Source organism: Myxocyprinus asiaticus, chromosome 27 (assembly GCF_019703515.2).
Source record: "Myxocyprinus asiaticus isolate MX2 ecotype Aquarium Trade chromosome 27, UBuf_Myxa_2, whole genome shotgun sequence".
Taxonomy (NCBI): domain Eukaryota; kingdom Metazoa; phylum Chordata; class Actinopteri; order Cypriniformes; family Catostomidae; genus Myxocyprinus; species Myxocyprinus asiaticus.
The window spans coordinates 27,690,530-27,703,826 of NC_059370.1; the positions used below are offsets into that span (position 1 = coordinate 27,690,530).

The 13,297-nt window shown below is 36.9% G+C and overlaps 2 protein-coding genes across 2 annotated transcripts in view; one reads left to right on the top strand and one right to left on the bottom strand.

Moving 5' to 3' along the window:
* Positions 1-2,396, bottom strand: part of tex11 (testis expressed 11) — a 30,383-nt gene extending 27,987 nt beyond the window's left edge. Inside the window, exons 1-10 of the mRNA XM_051657845.1 lie at positions 2,369-2,396; positions 2,019-2,134; positions 1,834-1,918; positions 1,593-1,672; positions 1,320-1,400; positions 966-1,085; positions 743-823; positions 514-599; positions 181-238; positions 8-103 (exon numbers count right to left, since the gene is read on the bottom strand). Coding sequence (XP_051513805.1) covers positions 8-103; positions 181-238; positions 514-599; positions 743-823; positions 966-1,085; positions 1,320-1,400; positions 1,593-1,672; positions 1,834-1,918; positions 2,019-2,134; positions 2,369-2,396 — 831 coding nt within the window. The remainder of the gene's footprint in view (positions 1-7; positions 104-180; positions 239-513; positions 600-742; positions 824-965; positions 1,086-1,319; positions 1,401-1,592; positions 1,673-1,833; positions 1,919-2,018; positions 2,135-2,368) is intronic.
* Positions 2,397-5,869: 3,473 nt separating this feature from the next.
* The window catches only part of LOC127417680 (vascular endothelial growth factor receptor kdr-like), an 86,718-nt gene continuing 79,290 nt past the window's right edge, over positions 5,870-13,297 (top strand). Inside the window, exon 1 of the mRNA XM_051657823.1 lies at positions 5,870-6,285. Coding sequence (XP_051513783.1) covers positions 6,213-6,285 — 73 coding nt within the window. The 5' untranslated portion in view covers positions 5,870-6,212. The remainder of the gene's footprint in view (positions 6,286-13,297) is intronic.

The following is a 13,297-nucleotide window of genomic DNA, read 5'->3' on the forward strand; positions in this document are numbered from 1 at the left end:
CTGGTACCTGGTTAGCTAGGCTAACAGCATGAAGAGCTTTCTCCTGATACTTCTGACAGTCCCATTCCAAGTAAACTGTGGCAAGAAGTCTCAAGATTTTGGCCTGAACGGATCAAAAAAAGATTACAACACATTTTGTACATCTAGCTGTTAAATTTCTATTTTGATTATATTTCTTACTTGCATCTCTGGTCCTGGTGAGTACTTCATGTTCATCCTGCCTACATCATAACTTTGGCTAGAAAACATAGAAATTGTATTAGATTATTAATAAAGCTAAATGTACAATAAATACAATGTTATGCATGCAAAAAATCTTATAAAACAAATACATTTCGTTGAAGAGTTCCAAATCAGCACCAGTAATTGCAATAGTAATAACACTTTATTTTAAAGTGTTTTATTTTAACTATTATTTTGTCATTAGTACATTTTCATATATTTTAGTTATATTAAATTGATTCAGATTGTAAGAATTATAAAATTGTAATTAAAAATTTCAGACATCCCTACCTGAGCCAAAATGAGCTCTCTTCATGCTTTCCCTGACTGAAAGTGTCAACCCCAAAGTTGTAACAGATGAGAGCAACATAGCCAGTCTAAAGGAGATTTAAAAAAAAAAAATAAATAAATAAAAACAGGAATGTTTAGTTTGCATTTTTGAGTTTTATTTCCTGAATCTCTCTCTTGCTCTTACTTAAATCAAAATCAAATCAACAAAAGTTTTGTATTGACTGTCCACCTCTTTAGGGAGACGCAGAAGCATTTCTTTACATCTGTGAATGTAAGACACTGCCTCTTGATGATGCTCTTGAGAAAATGCCTATTGGGGCAAAACATAGAGATTCAAATGAATCTGAAAACTGAAAGAAAAAAAATTGCCCTAATCTGCAAAACCCTCAATACCCTCAGAGAATGAGTATATTTTGGCTTTCATAGTAGCACGTTAAGCAATGTCTGCTCACTGATTCAGCTTGATAAGACAAAACCCGAAGCAAGTCTTTCTCTATGTCTCCCTTTGGTGAGTTTATATCTTCTGCACAATCTCCATGGGATGTTAGTCGGCTGTAAAGAGTCTCCAGGCTCTGTGAAATCAGACAGAGGTAGCATTATTGTTACAGTTTTAAAATCACTATAAAGGTGAATAATAATTCTGGGTAAGTTTTCTTCTGCTCCAAAATATCCAGTTGTATTTTCCATGTTCCAATATCTAATGTCTGTGTATCTCATTGTTATATATATATATATATACACACACACACACACGCAATATCTTACTCTTTTTTTTTTTTTTTTAAGGAGACTACATTCATACGTACATTGACAGCTAGCCTTAAAAAATCATCAGCTAGTTTGGGTTGTTTACAATCAAGCCATGTTCTCCCTGTTTTACTGGCCATCTGAGAAACAGATATTTCAGAGTTAAAAGTAATATTACAACAGCAGCAGAGCAGGTACAATGGTCATTATGAATGAATATATATATATATATATATATATATATATATATATGGAGCTTTCCACCTTCTGCACCTTATCAACTAAAATGGATAAAACCGTTGAAAATAATGAGAAATATAGAGTTCACTCACCAGGATCTGCTTGCGAACAACATTCTCTGATGGGTTCTCAGGCCCACAAAAATACAAAAGTATGCATGCCACATGACGCACTAAAATATGTGCAAGAAGTTAAATGACATTTTACAAACATCTGTAGTTACATCAGATTTGTTTATTTATTTATTCATTCATTCAGAAAATTTTTGTTGTTATGTAAGGGGAAAGACATACCAATGCCCATCAAAAACAGAGAAAATGTTGTTAGACAGACCTTTGGCCTTCTGTTCCTCTGTGATGGTTGAGCCAACACGTTTGGTCACAGCCCAGTTCCACAACTGAATGGCATTTTCCTCCACCTACAATTTTTTTTTTTTTTGTACAAATATTATTAGCGTGTGTGAAAATGAGAGACATAATTACCAGATTTCATCTGAGGTGGAAATAAGTAATGCAGACCTGTGAATCCTGTATTGTTGCAGATCTCTCCAGAGATGAAATCGCTTTGAAGAGAGTCTCAATCACCTCATCCACATTTGAATTGTTCTGTCTGTGGAGAAGTTTCTCTGACAAGTCTATGACAGACACAAAGTCAACCTTCAAATATGAAACAGCTACACTGTCATGACAGCTAAGCTGAAATAAATCAAACTACTAATAGTTAAATAAGTAATCATATCTATAAGAAATAATTTACTTTATAAACATGTATAATGCTTATCACTGAGCTTACTGTGCGAGCTAGGTAACGTCTCTGTCGGTTTGAATTAACTAGTATCTCTTCGTACAACCAGAAAATAGATTCTTACTTTTTACACTGACAACAAACTCCTCCATATCACGAACAGCTGGACGACAAACAAAAAACAATGACAGTGGTTTTAAAAGACCGGGTCAATTTTGTCAGTAGATTCTGAGTGAAACGAGGCCTCGCGCGACCGTTTATCAGCAAGAGGACAATAAAAGTCTGGATGCAATACAGCTGCACGACCACAAGGTGGTGTCTCACACACGGCTTTGTATGGACTCATTCATCTTTCTGTCATGTTTCAGATTCAAGTCAAAGTCTTTATTGGCATGGTAGAAAGAAGCTTATTGATTTTCAAAGCAATTGAAAATCAATAAGCTTCTTTATGTTACCCTACTATATATATATATATATATATATATATATATATATATATATATATATATACAGCATACATGCATAAAAATTTACACTTCACAATGCAATTAAAAAATATATAGACAAAATAATGAGAATAACAGTAATAAAAGTAAAAAAACAACAACAATGATTTATATTAATCTTTATATTATACATTTATATTATATCTCTCAAATCAATTCAATTTTAATGGGCTTTATTGGCATGAAAAATGCTACAATGCATTTGCAAAGCATTTGCAATGTTTACAATGAATCTTGAACAGATGAGAACAAATTATAAAATTACTAAATAAAAGAATGATAAATGAACATCTCTCTCTCTCTCTCTCTTTCTCTCTGCAAAAGAAAATGTATTGAAAATAAGTATGAACATTGCACATCACAAAGGGTAAATGAGGGTTCAGATTAACAACTCACCTGCAAAATGAACCAGTGCCACAGAATTTTTTTTTTTTAACAGCTATTTCTGACCATGGCTAGATATGAGCAAAGGGGTAGAGGTATAGTCTAAAAATATATAATAAATAAATAAATAAAACTAACTTTGGGAAAACATTTCAGGTAAATAGTTCATTACTCATTTAAAGCATACAGGCTGCTGTTCACTTAAAATTGAGTTTTCATCTCGGTCCCGTTGAAAGTTTCGGACATGAAGGTATGATAGCATTGTTTAAGCATAATATTCATCACCTTCTAGAGAAAGAGTTAAGAAAGAGTTGATAATGGTGGAGTTTTTGTTTTAACAGCGGAGGTTATTGTTGAGCTGAAGGAAAGAGCTCAAGCTGCGTACACAGAATTGGTTTGAGTCGCTTATTGTGTTCACTGCACTAGATTCAAAAATAAGAAGTCTTTAAAGCCCACTCCTCCCAGTGCTTGGCTTCCAGCAATTGTTCCTGCTGAAGTCTTATCTAGCCACCATGTTGGCCTGAGGGAAATGCGATCAGTTCAGAGGGCTTAATTGCAAAGGTGAAAGAAAAAATAAACATGATCTCTATGACATGTGGTCAGAGAGATGCACACAAGATTTCCTAAAGTTTTCTACATAAATAATATTAAATCAATAACAAACAGTCATATTTATATGTTTGTGCCAGACTTAAAAATAGCTGGCTCACAATTGCACCTTTCAGTTCAGCTTTGGTTCAAGGGGTCAAAAGTTACATGCTGGACCTATAGCTTGTGAAGCAGATTCGAAAAATAGCTCCCATCGGAATGAGATCTCTGATGCCAAACTTTACCTGGACACATTTCATCAGAAATGTCTTAATTGGCTATAAGCAGACCTTCCTCAAAATATTATTACAGTAAGGGAAGAAAACCTCATATATTAGATTATACCTCATCAATGACAAAACAACTCTCAACATCCATCCTGTGCATTTTAAATGTTATAGGATGGACATGAATGGACAATGTGTTGCTGTACTTGGCGGGGAGTGTGTCCCTTTTTGTTGCATCAAAAAGACAAACAGTCTGTTGAGCATCCACCCACCATGGGGTGTTGGAAGGATAAAAGTAGCTTCATGATTATTTACATTGATATAAAATAGCTGCATATCCTGTTTCTGAAGTTAAAAATAAACCCTGTTCATTTTGTAAACAATGTACATTGACTGATAGGGTAGAAAGGGGCTAAAGGCACACCTCAATGAAAATGTGCTTTCAAATTGAGGTCAAAAAGTGTATCAAGATTGAAATATATATATATATATAAACGTCCGCAATTTGGCAATATTTGTGCTGTCTTCAGACCTGTATGATTTTTGCCTGGGCCTGGACATGGATCAAAATTGTTATTGATATTGTTTTTAGGGTGTTTTTCCATTCATCGCCATTGTTCCCTTCCGTTGATGGTCACAAATATGGTGACTGCGGGGAAAAGTGACGTCACTGAAACAGGTCAATTGAAATCAGTGGCGAGTCGAGTGACCCGTGCGCTGCACGTGAGGAGCGCTATGATGCGTGGAGCTGCCAGATGTAGTGCTATGTAGAGCGTTCCAAATCGGTCTCTTATGAGCAGTGCTGTAGCGAGTGGGGTGAAAGATGGTAACGATTGTAGGGGCCCAAAGGTCCAGGGGGGCTCAATTGGTAAGGTGCCTAGAGCAATATATATTCAGGAGGCCCAGAATTCCTTGCTACGACCCTGCTTATTTCAGTAAGGATGCTGCCATAGAAGACAGCTGCCTATGTAGGCAGTAGACAGCGAGGCAGCTCACTAAGTTTTGGAACAGACCCATTGTGTACGTAAATATAGGGAGTATAATACTATAATACGCAAATACTTTTGAAACAGCACAATGCTTTTTTGAGTTACAAATTAAGATATTGCTTATTCAAAATAAACACTTCTGAAAAGTGATAACCATTTTCTGTTCATTTCAGTCACATTTGGCATTTCATAGCATCCATATAAGTATTCTAAACAAATTAATCTCCATTGTGATTGGATCAGTCAATGTGAGTCCACTTTGATCACTCTTCATAACAAATCTTTTCACCCGACATAAGCTTATAGGGGCCTTTAGCCCCTGCAACAGGGGGGCTTTTTATCCCAAATACTATCCTTTCACTTACTGTACAGTTATTAAAATGTTTTTTGATTTAATCACCTTAAACAAAACTGACAATGACAAATAAGTATTTTGTCAAAAAAAAAAAAAAAAGAAAAAAAGAAAGAAAAAAGAAAGATAATTTCAGGGATACTCATAGAAATTTGCAACATTTTATAAATGATCAAATATTAGATCAAATCAACTCAAAATCAAACTTTAGACATTCAGAATATTTTGCAGTGTATAGTGACAAACAGGTGTTAAGGAAAGTACTGTAGTAGTTTTTGTTGCTGTTTAGTGTTTTGGTTTTAAAAAAGTGCCTTTTACCCGGAGGTAATTTAATCGAACAATAGAGGACAAACATCTTCATTCTACTCATCTAGATTCTTGCTAGACAAAATATCTTCCAATCAATATATCTGTAAGTCAGTATCTTCAAGTTAAGACAGAAAAAGAGCGCGTGCAGTGTATACTACTAAGAGACGAGTATCGCTGCGGGGTTACTATGGTGACGTTGCGTTCTTCCGTCCCTGCTTCACTCATATATAAAGCCTTGGAAAGGAAAAACCCGCAGCATAAAAGCCAAAGGTGGTGGGATGTTTTATCAGTAGGGCGGCATTGTTCACTATTCATAATTTATTTGAATCATAATATATTAAACAAATTATTTTGAAATTTCATTCACTATTAGTAGTTCTAGGGAGGAAGAACAAACGCCGCACCTGCGCTTAGGAGAAGTTTGGAGTTGTTTCATTCGTGTTTGTGGTGGGCAGGCGAAGTATTAGACTAGATACCTTTACAGTCACTGAGGAGTTTTCATTAGAGTGCCATCGCTGAATAACCAAAGTCCATCATATCAGCTGGAAGTAGACGCATTTAACCCTACTACACCAAGACAACTTACAGTACCTGGACTACTCGCACAGACGGAATGACTCCTGATAAAGCCTCAGTAAAAACTTTCTTCACTTTTCAGCTGCTTCTTCGTGTCGTCTCATCAAGTGGTAAGTTTGCGCTTTTTACCATTTTTACTGGCTTTAATGAGGTTTAGTGAAGTCTAGCTGTAGGAAGAAAATGTCATCACATATCTGAAGGCACTGCACCAACAGAAAACAATTTCTGGCTTTAAAGATGTTATTTTATCGATATATGTTTTATAGATATTTATTAATTTTATTCGACATATTATTATTAAGACAATAATTTATTGTATTTTTCATTAAATGGTAAATTTGTTTTCAAAATAAACTATATATATATATATATATATATATATATATATATATATATATATATATATATATATATATATATGAAAATTTGGGCATATGGTGCAAAATATTACTGATTAGTTTATAATTTTTAACCAATTTTTAGTAATCTTTCAAAACGATCACAACTCTAGCAATTTGACAAAACATAATCTACATTAGCCAGTATAGATAGTGTTTAAATAAGCGGAATTAGCAACAACAATGCCCTACATCACAGAAATCCATATACTAGTACTTCAATTTTTAATTGCCTAATTTTGGACATCAAAGGCGCAGCTGACTCGGAACGCGCCAGTGATGCACATAACATGCTGTCTAGTTAGGTAGGTCACTACACTGTACAAAGTGGTAACCTGCAATTGTTACCTTAAAGAGCTATTTCTACCTGATCTACCCAGTTGTGTTCGTTTAAACTAATGTATTCAAGTGATGTTAAGTAATGCTTTTGGCTTGGATAAAACCAATGAATTCTAAATATTCCCCTATGAAGCACAATTTGTAGGTTAATTTTTTTTCAGTGTAGGTTTTGAGAGTGCATTGACATCGTCTGTGCTCCTCGTGTGCTCTGGCACCAAATGTAATGCTCAACTAGCGCATAGGAGGTGATCCTTCCCTGCTGGAGTTAAAATAATTTGACTGACATTTTCTCATTAGCGGGGACCCCAATAATGTGGTCAGTTTGGTTAAATGTTCACACAGCTAGTTAAAGAAAAACAGAAGTTCAGTGGGCACTTCTTGCATGCATTCATCCTCTGAAATTGTTATGGATATTCCAAGAATTAACACATTGGAGTTTGAAATATCAGGTGTATTTACAATAACACCCAAAACAGTTTATTGTGAATGGTTGGCTCATTTCCAGTTCTCCAGTTTGAAAAGAACTGAGAACAGAATATGTATTTACAGGAGAAAGTACATTGTTGACTCTTGGCTTGGTTGTCTGGCTGCATCTTCTCATAAACAAGATGGATAGTAAAAGGTGGATGTCATTGTTCATTGTGACATAGCAATTGTGCACTACAGATACAGGTCTTCCTCCTGCTGTCCAAACAAACAGCAGCACTCACAATGTTCCAAACAGAGGAAATACTGCCCCCATGACTTTTTGGGTCTTCAAGCTTTGTCTACAAGGTCTCCAAGTAGATTTCCTTCGCTGTCCTCACGCCGAGCGTGGGAAAGACACATGAAGGAAGCGGATGGAGATGCAGGAGGCACCCTGGTATTGTTCTGGCCAGTAGAGGTCACGGAAACGTGACACGCTACCTGAGTAAAGATTCCTTCCCCAAACTCCTTGCACTCCAGTTCAACTCAAAATGTGTGTCAGTCACCCCACCTCAAGACAATGGTTTCGCGGAAGAGTATGCCATTATATTTTATATGGCGTAGGTTAAGACATTAGTCAAAAATAGGGCATTAGGACATGCTTCCAGCATCTTTCAATAGCCGTTTGTCTTTTCTCTCAGGTTAACAGAATTTGGTGGTTGTGCATTGTGATAAAGAGCACTGAATTCAAGATGTATGTATCACAAATGTTTAAAAGTATTTAATTGAATTGTGTGAAATTTACTCGTATGAAACAGCTGTTTGATATGTCTCAAGTAATATCTGTAATGATTCAACCTTACATATCATCATATTAAAACTGTCTCATAGGTTCTATGAGGTAAGTTAGAGACACTGGTCACCTACAACACTAGATCTGTAAAGTGGAGTTTACAGATTTAGAGAAGTGAAACACATCTTGACTAAATATAATAGACATGCTGTTAGAGGTTACTTGGAGGAGTGGTTCTTAGCTGGTTTTTCCTCAGTGAACCAACACAGTGACAATGTTGTATTTTTTTCCCCCTTAAGCAGTTTTGTTTTCATGGCTCAAAGATGAAGGCATGTCACAACCTATTAATGAAGGCATACACCTAAAGCTGGCGCCACACTAGCAGACCCCAAACAGTTTGATTTTGGCCGAAGCTGTGACACATGCAGACTGTTTTGCTGAGATCTTGCTCTCTTCAGTTGGAGGTATGACACACTTGCTGATAAAAAATGGTGGAGGGTTGACAAACATATTGACTCACCACAAGTCTCTCTCTCTGATTCCCTGTCACATGTAGCTCACCGAAATAACAACAGAAGTACCTTGTGGGCATAAACAATTGTAATAGAGTGATTTAGGGAGTATTCATGAGTAACTTTACCTTGTGAAAGTGCATGATTGTGTATTTATCCCCTCGAGGCTTGCTGAAGAACTCGTATCCATATGCAGCATTCAGTGAGTAAAGAAATTACGTTCAATAGAAACAGACTGTTGTGTAGCCGCTTTTTGAGGTCATCAGTCATTTTAGTGTAGGAAAAAAATGCAAGAAAAATGCTTGTGTCAGAATCACTATGGATTACAATAAGCATTTGTGATGATATGCAGCGGAGTGCGATGAAAATGTTCAGATCAGCTTGACGTCTTTTCAGTTCTTCAGAAACTGAAGAAGCTTATTGGTCACTTGATGAGAACACAAGAGACAGCCTCTGTGACAGAATGATTTTTTTCAAGCAAGCCAGATGTGCTTTTTCAGTTTTTGAAGCCATTAACTCAGCAGGGAGTCCCATCGGTCAAGTGATTAACGTCCTCCCACTGACAGACTTTAATGCGTGCTTTGTCTCCCTCTGCCTGGCCGGCGATTATGTAAATGAAGGTCACACCTGAAAATTACTGGAAATTTTGGCTAGTGTGGCGCTGGCTCAATTTGGCTAGCTTCTACCAAGTGACAGAAAATACAGAGTTTGATTGGATGCACAGCCATTGACATTATCAACAAAAGATATAGGAAATGTTTTCTCCAAAATTTTAAAAGTTGATATTTATTTTGCTATATTAACAATGCATGATTATATAGCAGTTGCACTTTAGTGTCCGAATTGCTTACTGCGAGCCTTTCAGAACAAACCTGCGACCCAATTTTGGGTCGTGATCCACCATTTGAGACTCACTGTCTTAGAGGAATGAGAAAGAATAAAGGGAAAGGTCTGTTTTTAGTGAGAGAAATATCCAATAATGCCACTGCAGAGAGAGAGAGAGAGAGAGAGAGAGAGAAAACATCTTGAAACAATCCAGATATTGCCCAGAGCACTGTTCTCGAATCTATATCTGATAAATTCTCCAGGAATTTAACACATCTGAAAACCCTCTGTTTTGCAATACTTTGCAGCACTCACGGAATACTTATTGACCTGCTGCACAAGTGTGCTTGCTACTTAAATGTCAAAACTGTGCAGTAGCACAAGATTTGATTAGGCTATTTGCATATACAGGTGCATCTCAATAAATTAGAATGTCGTGGAAAAGTTCATTTATTTCAGTAATTCAACTCAAATTGTGAAACTTGAGTATTAAATAAATTCAATGCACACAGACTGAAGTAGTTTAAGTCTTTGGTTCTTTTAATTGTGATGATTTTGGCTCACATTTAACAAAAACCCACCAATTCACTATCTCAAAAAATTAGAATACATCATAAGACCAATAAAAATAAACATTTTTAGTGAATTGTTGGCCTTCTGGAAAGTATGTTCATTTACTGTATATGTACTCAATACTTGGTAGGGGCTCATTTTGCTTTAATTACTGCCTCAATTCGGCGTGGCATGGAGGTGATCAGTTTGTGGCACTGCTGAGGTGGTTTGGAAGCCCAGGTTTCTTTGACAGTGGCCTTCAGCTCATCTGCATTTTTTGGTCTCTTGTTTATCATTTTCCTCTTGACAATACCCCATAGATTCTCTATGGGGTTCAGGTCTGGTGAGTTTGCTGGCCAGTCAAGCACACCAACACCATGGTCATTTAACCAATTTTTGGTGCTTTTGGCAGTGTGGGCAGGTGCCAAATCCTGCTGGAAAATGAAATCAGCATCTTTAAAAAGCTGGTCAGCAGAAGGAAGCATGAAGTGCTCCAAAATTTCTTGGTAAACGGATGCAGTGACTTTGGTTTTCAAAAAACACAATGGACCAACACCAGCAGATGACATTGCACCCCAAATCGTCACAGACTGTGGAAACTTAACACTGGACTTCAAGCAACTTGGGCTATGAACTTCTCCACCCTTCCTCCAGACTCTAGGACCTTGGTTTCCAAATGAAATACAAAACTTGCTCTCATCTGAAAAGAGGACTTTGGACCACTGGGCAACAGTCCAGTTCTTCTTCTCCTTAGCCCAGGTAAGACGCCTCTGATGTTGTCTGTGGTTCAGGAGTGGCTTAACAAGAGGAATACGACAACTGTAGCCAAATTCCTTGACATGTCTGTGTGTGGTGGCTCTTGATGCCTTGACCCCAGCCTCAGTCCATTCCTTGTGAAGTTCACCCAAATTCTTGAATCGATTTTGCTTGACAATCCTCATAAGGCTGCGGTTCTCTCGGTTGGTTGTGCATCTTTTTCATCCACACTTTTTCCTTACACTCAACTTTCTGTTAACATGCTTGGATACAGTACTCTGTGAACAGCCAGCTTATTTGGCAGTGAATGTTTGTGGCTTACCCTCCTTGTGAAGGGTGTCAATGATTGTCTTCTGGACAACTGTCAGATCAGCAGTCTTCCCCATGATTGTGTAGCCTAGTGAACCAAACTGAGAGACCATTTTGAAGGCTCAGGAAACCTTTGCAGGTGTTTTGAGTTGATTAGCTGATTGGCATGTCACCATATTCTAATTTTTTGAGATAGTGAATTGGTGGGTTTTTGTTAAATGTGAGCCAAAATCATCACAATTAAAAGAACCAAAGACTTAGACTACTTCAGTCTGTGTGCATTGAATTTATTTAATACACGAGTTTCACAATTTGAGTTGAATTACTGAAATAAATGAACTTTTCCACGACATTCTAATTTATTGAGATGCACCTGTATACACTTGTTTGCATATTAAGTTACACATAAGAATGGTTGTATTTCACATTTTCAAACTCTTGTTGTTGGTTGAACATGTACTTGACAGTCCAGTGTTGTTCAACCTACTGAATATTTTAAACTGTGAAGCTTTTTTTGTTTGTTTTTATTCCTTCCTACTTTAGCATGGGTTAAGACTGCCTAATATGTCCTTGTGAGATTTTTTTTTTTCTGGATTGTATCTGAGTTTCCAAACACAAAATAAACTGGAAGAAACAGTAGTGTTCAACTGCAGACGCTCTGCAGCAGTGCAGGTCAGGAGGAATACAGTAGATAGGGGTCAGACAAGTGCAATTCAAGCCTGTCCACTCATCCCTCAGCAGTGGAGAGGTGCAGGAGTTTAGACAGTGCACAGACTGAGCCTCTGTTTCTTTCGCTGTCTCTTTTTCAATGTGAGTGACCACTGCCAACACCAAAGCTTTTTTTTTTTCTCTCACGAAACATTAAAAGTGCTATTGATATTGACATGTTTATCATCTCTCATACTTGCCAGAATTAGTCAGACAGCCAGAGGGCCTCAGGCAGTGTGCTTTTGAGAAGTGAAACGTATTTATTTTTTGTAGTTGTGTTTTCCCTCTAAGTTTTCTTTTCGTGTGAGACCGCTTGATCTATGTGCAAGCCACAGTGGCTGCCCATGTTGCGTTATATTACAATTTCAAGAAGTATCTCCAGCACCAGGTAGCCTGAACTACGGCCAAAATCCTCTGGCCTCCAGAACATATTGCAGGAGCTTATGGGATTTAAATCTACTTATGCAGGCTATTTCCAGCGTTTGTCATTCTCCAAAGTTTTGTTTTTACATAACCAGTAAAATATGTTCAAAACGACCACTCAGCCTAAAGTCAGGTGTTGTTTGTTTAATTTATCATGTTATTTAATTTTTTCGAACATGTGTTTGTGTGCTGAGGGTACTTCTCCAACTTCCAAAGAACAATCCAGGAACCAATAAAATCTGCATTCTCCATTGTTGTTGTCTTAACATCGCAGCTTGGCAGGGAGCAGTAGTTGTAGCAGAGGAACTTGCAACAAGAGAACACTTCAATGAATGAGAAGACAGGCAGCACAGTTGGAGGTGTAGTAGCAAAATTTTTCTCAGGTGGTCTCCAGTTTTGCGAAGGATTTATCCAAGTGAGAATAAATTTGCCCTAAAACTGATAGCATATCCTGTGAATTTGTTTTACTGTTGTTTGTGTGACAGAGTGGACCAAAAGGTCATTTGTCGTCAAATTTAAAAATAGTGCAATAAAAGGGAGAATAACCAGCAGCCACTGTGTCCTAAAAATATATGTATAAAGTCTGAGACCACTTTGAAAATACTGGAAAGAAACTTTATAATTCATTATGTAAAATAAATAAGAAATATTTAATATCCTGCACTATTTCTAGGTCACTAATCAATTTGCGACATTTACCATTTTAACTTCTGTGTACAAAAAGTCAGATTTCCATGCTTCAATTAAAGCTGCACTACGGAACTTTGTGCTCTCTCAAGCGACATCTGTGGTTGAAACCTAAAATAGCAATTTGCAGAAGAACACTTCACATGAGCTGTGTTTCGCCACTGCTCATCTGCATGCAGGGTTGGGAGGGTTACTTTTGAAATGTATTCCACTACAGATTACAGAATACATGCTGTAAAATGTCATTTGTAATGTATTCCATTAGATTACTCAAGGTCAGTAACGTATTCTAAATACTTTGGATTACTTCTTCAGCACTGGTAGATATTTTCATACTCTGCCAGTACAGTAAAACAAAATACATATTAAAAATACATTCTCTGAAAAACCTAAATATCTTATGCAGTGTTGTTTC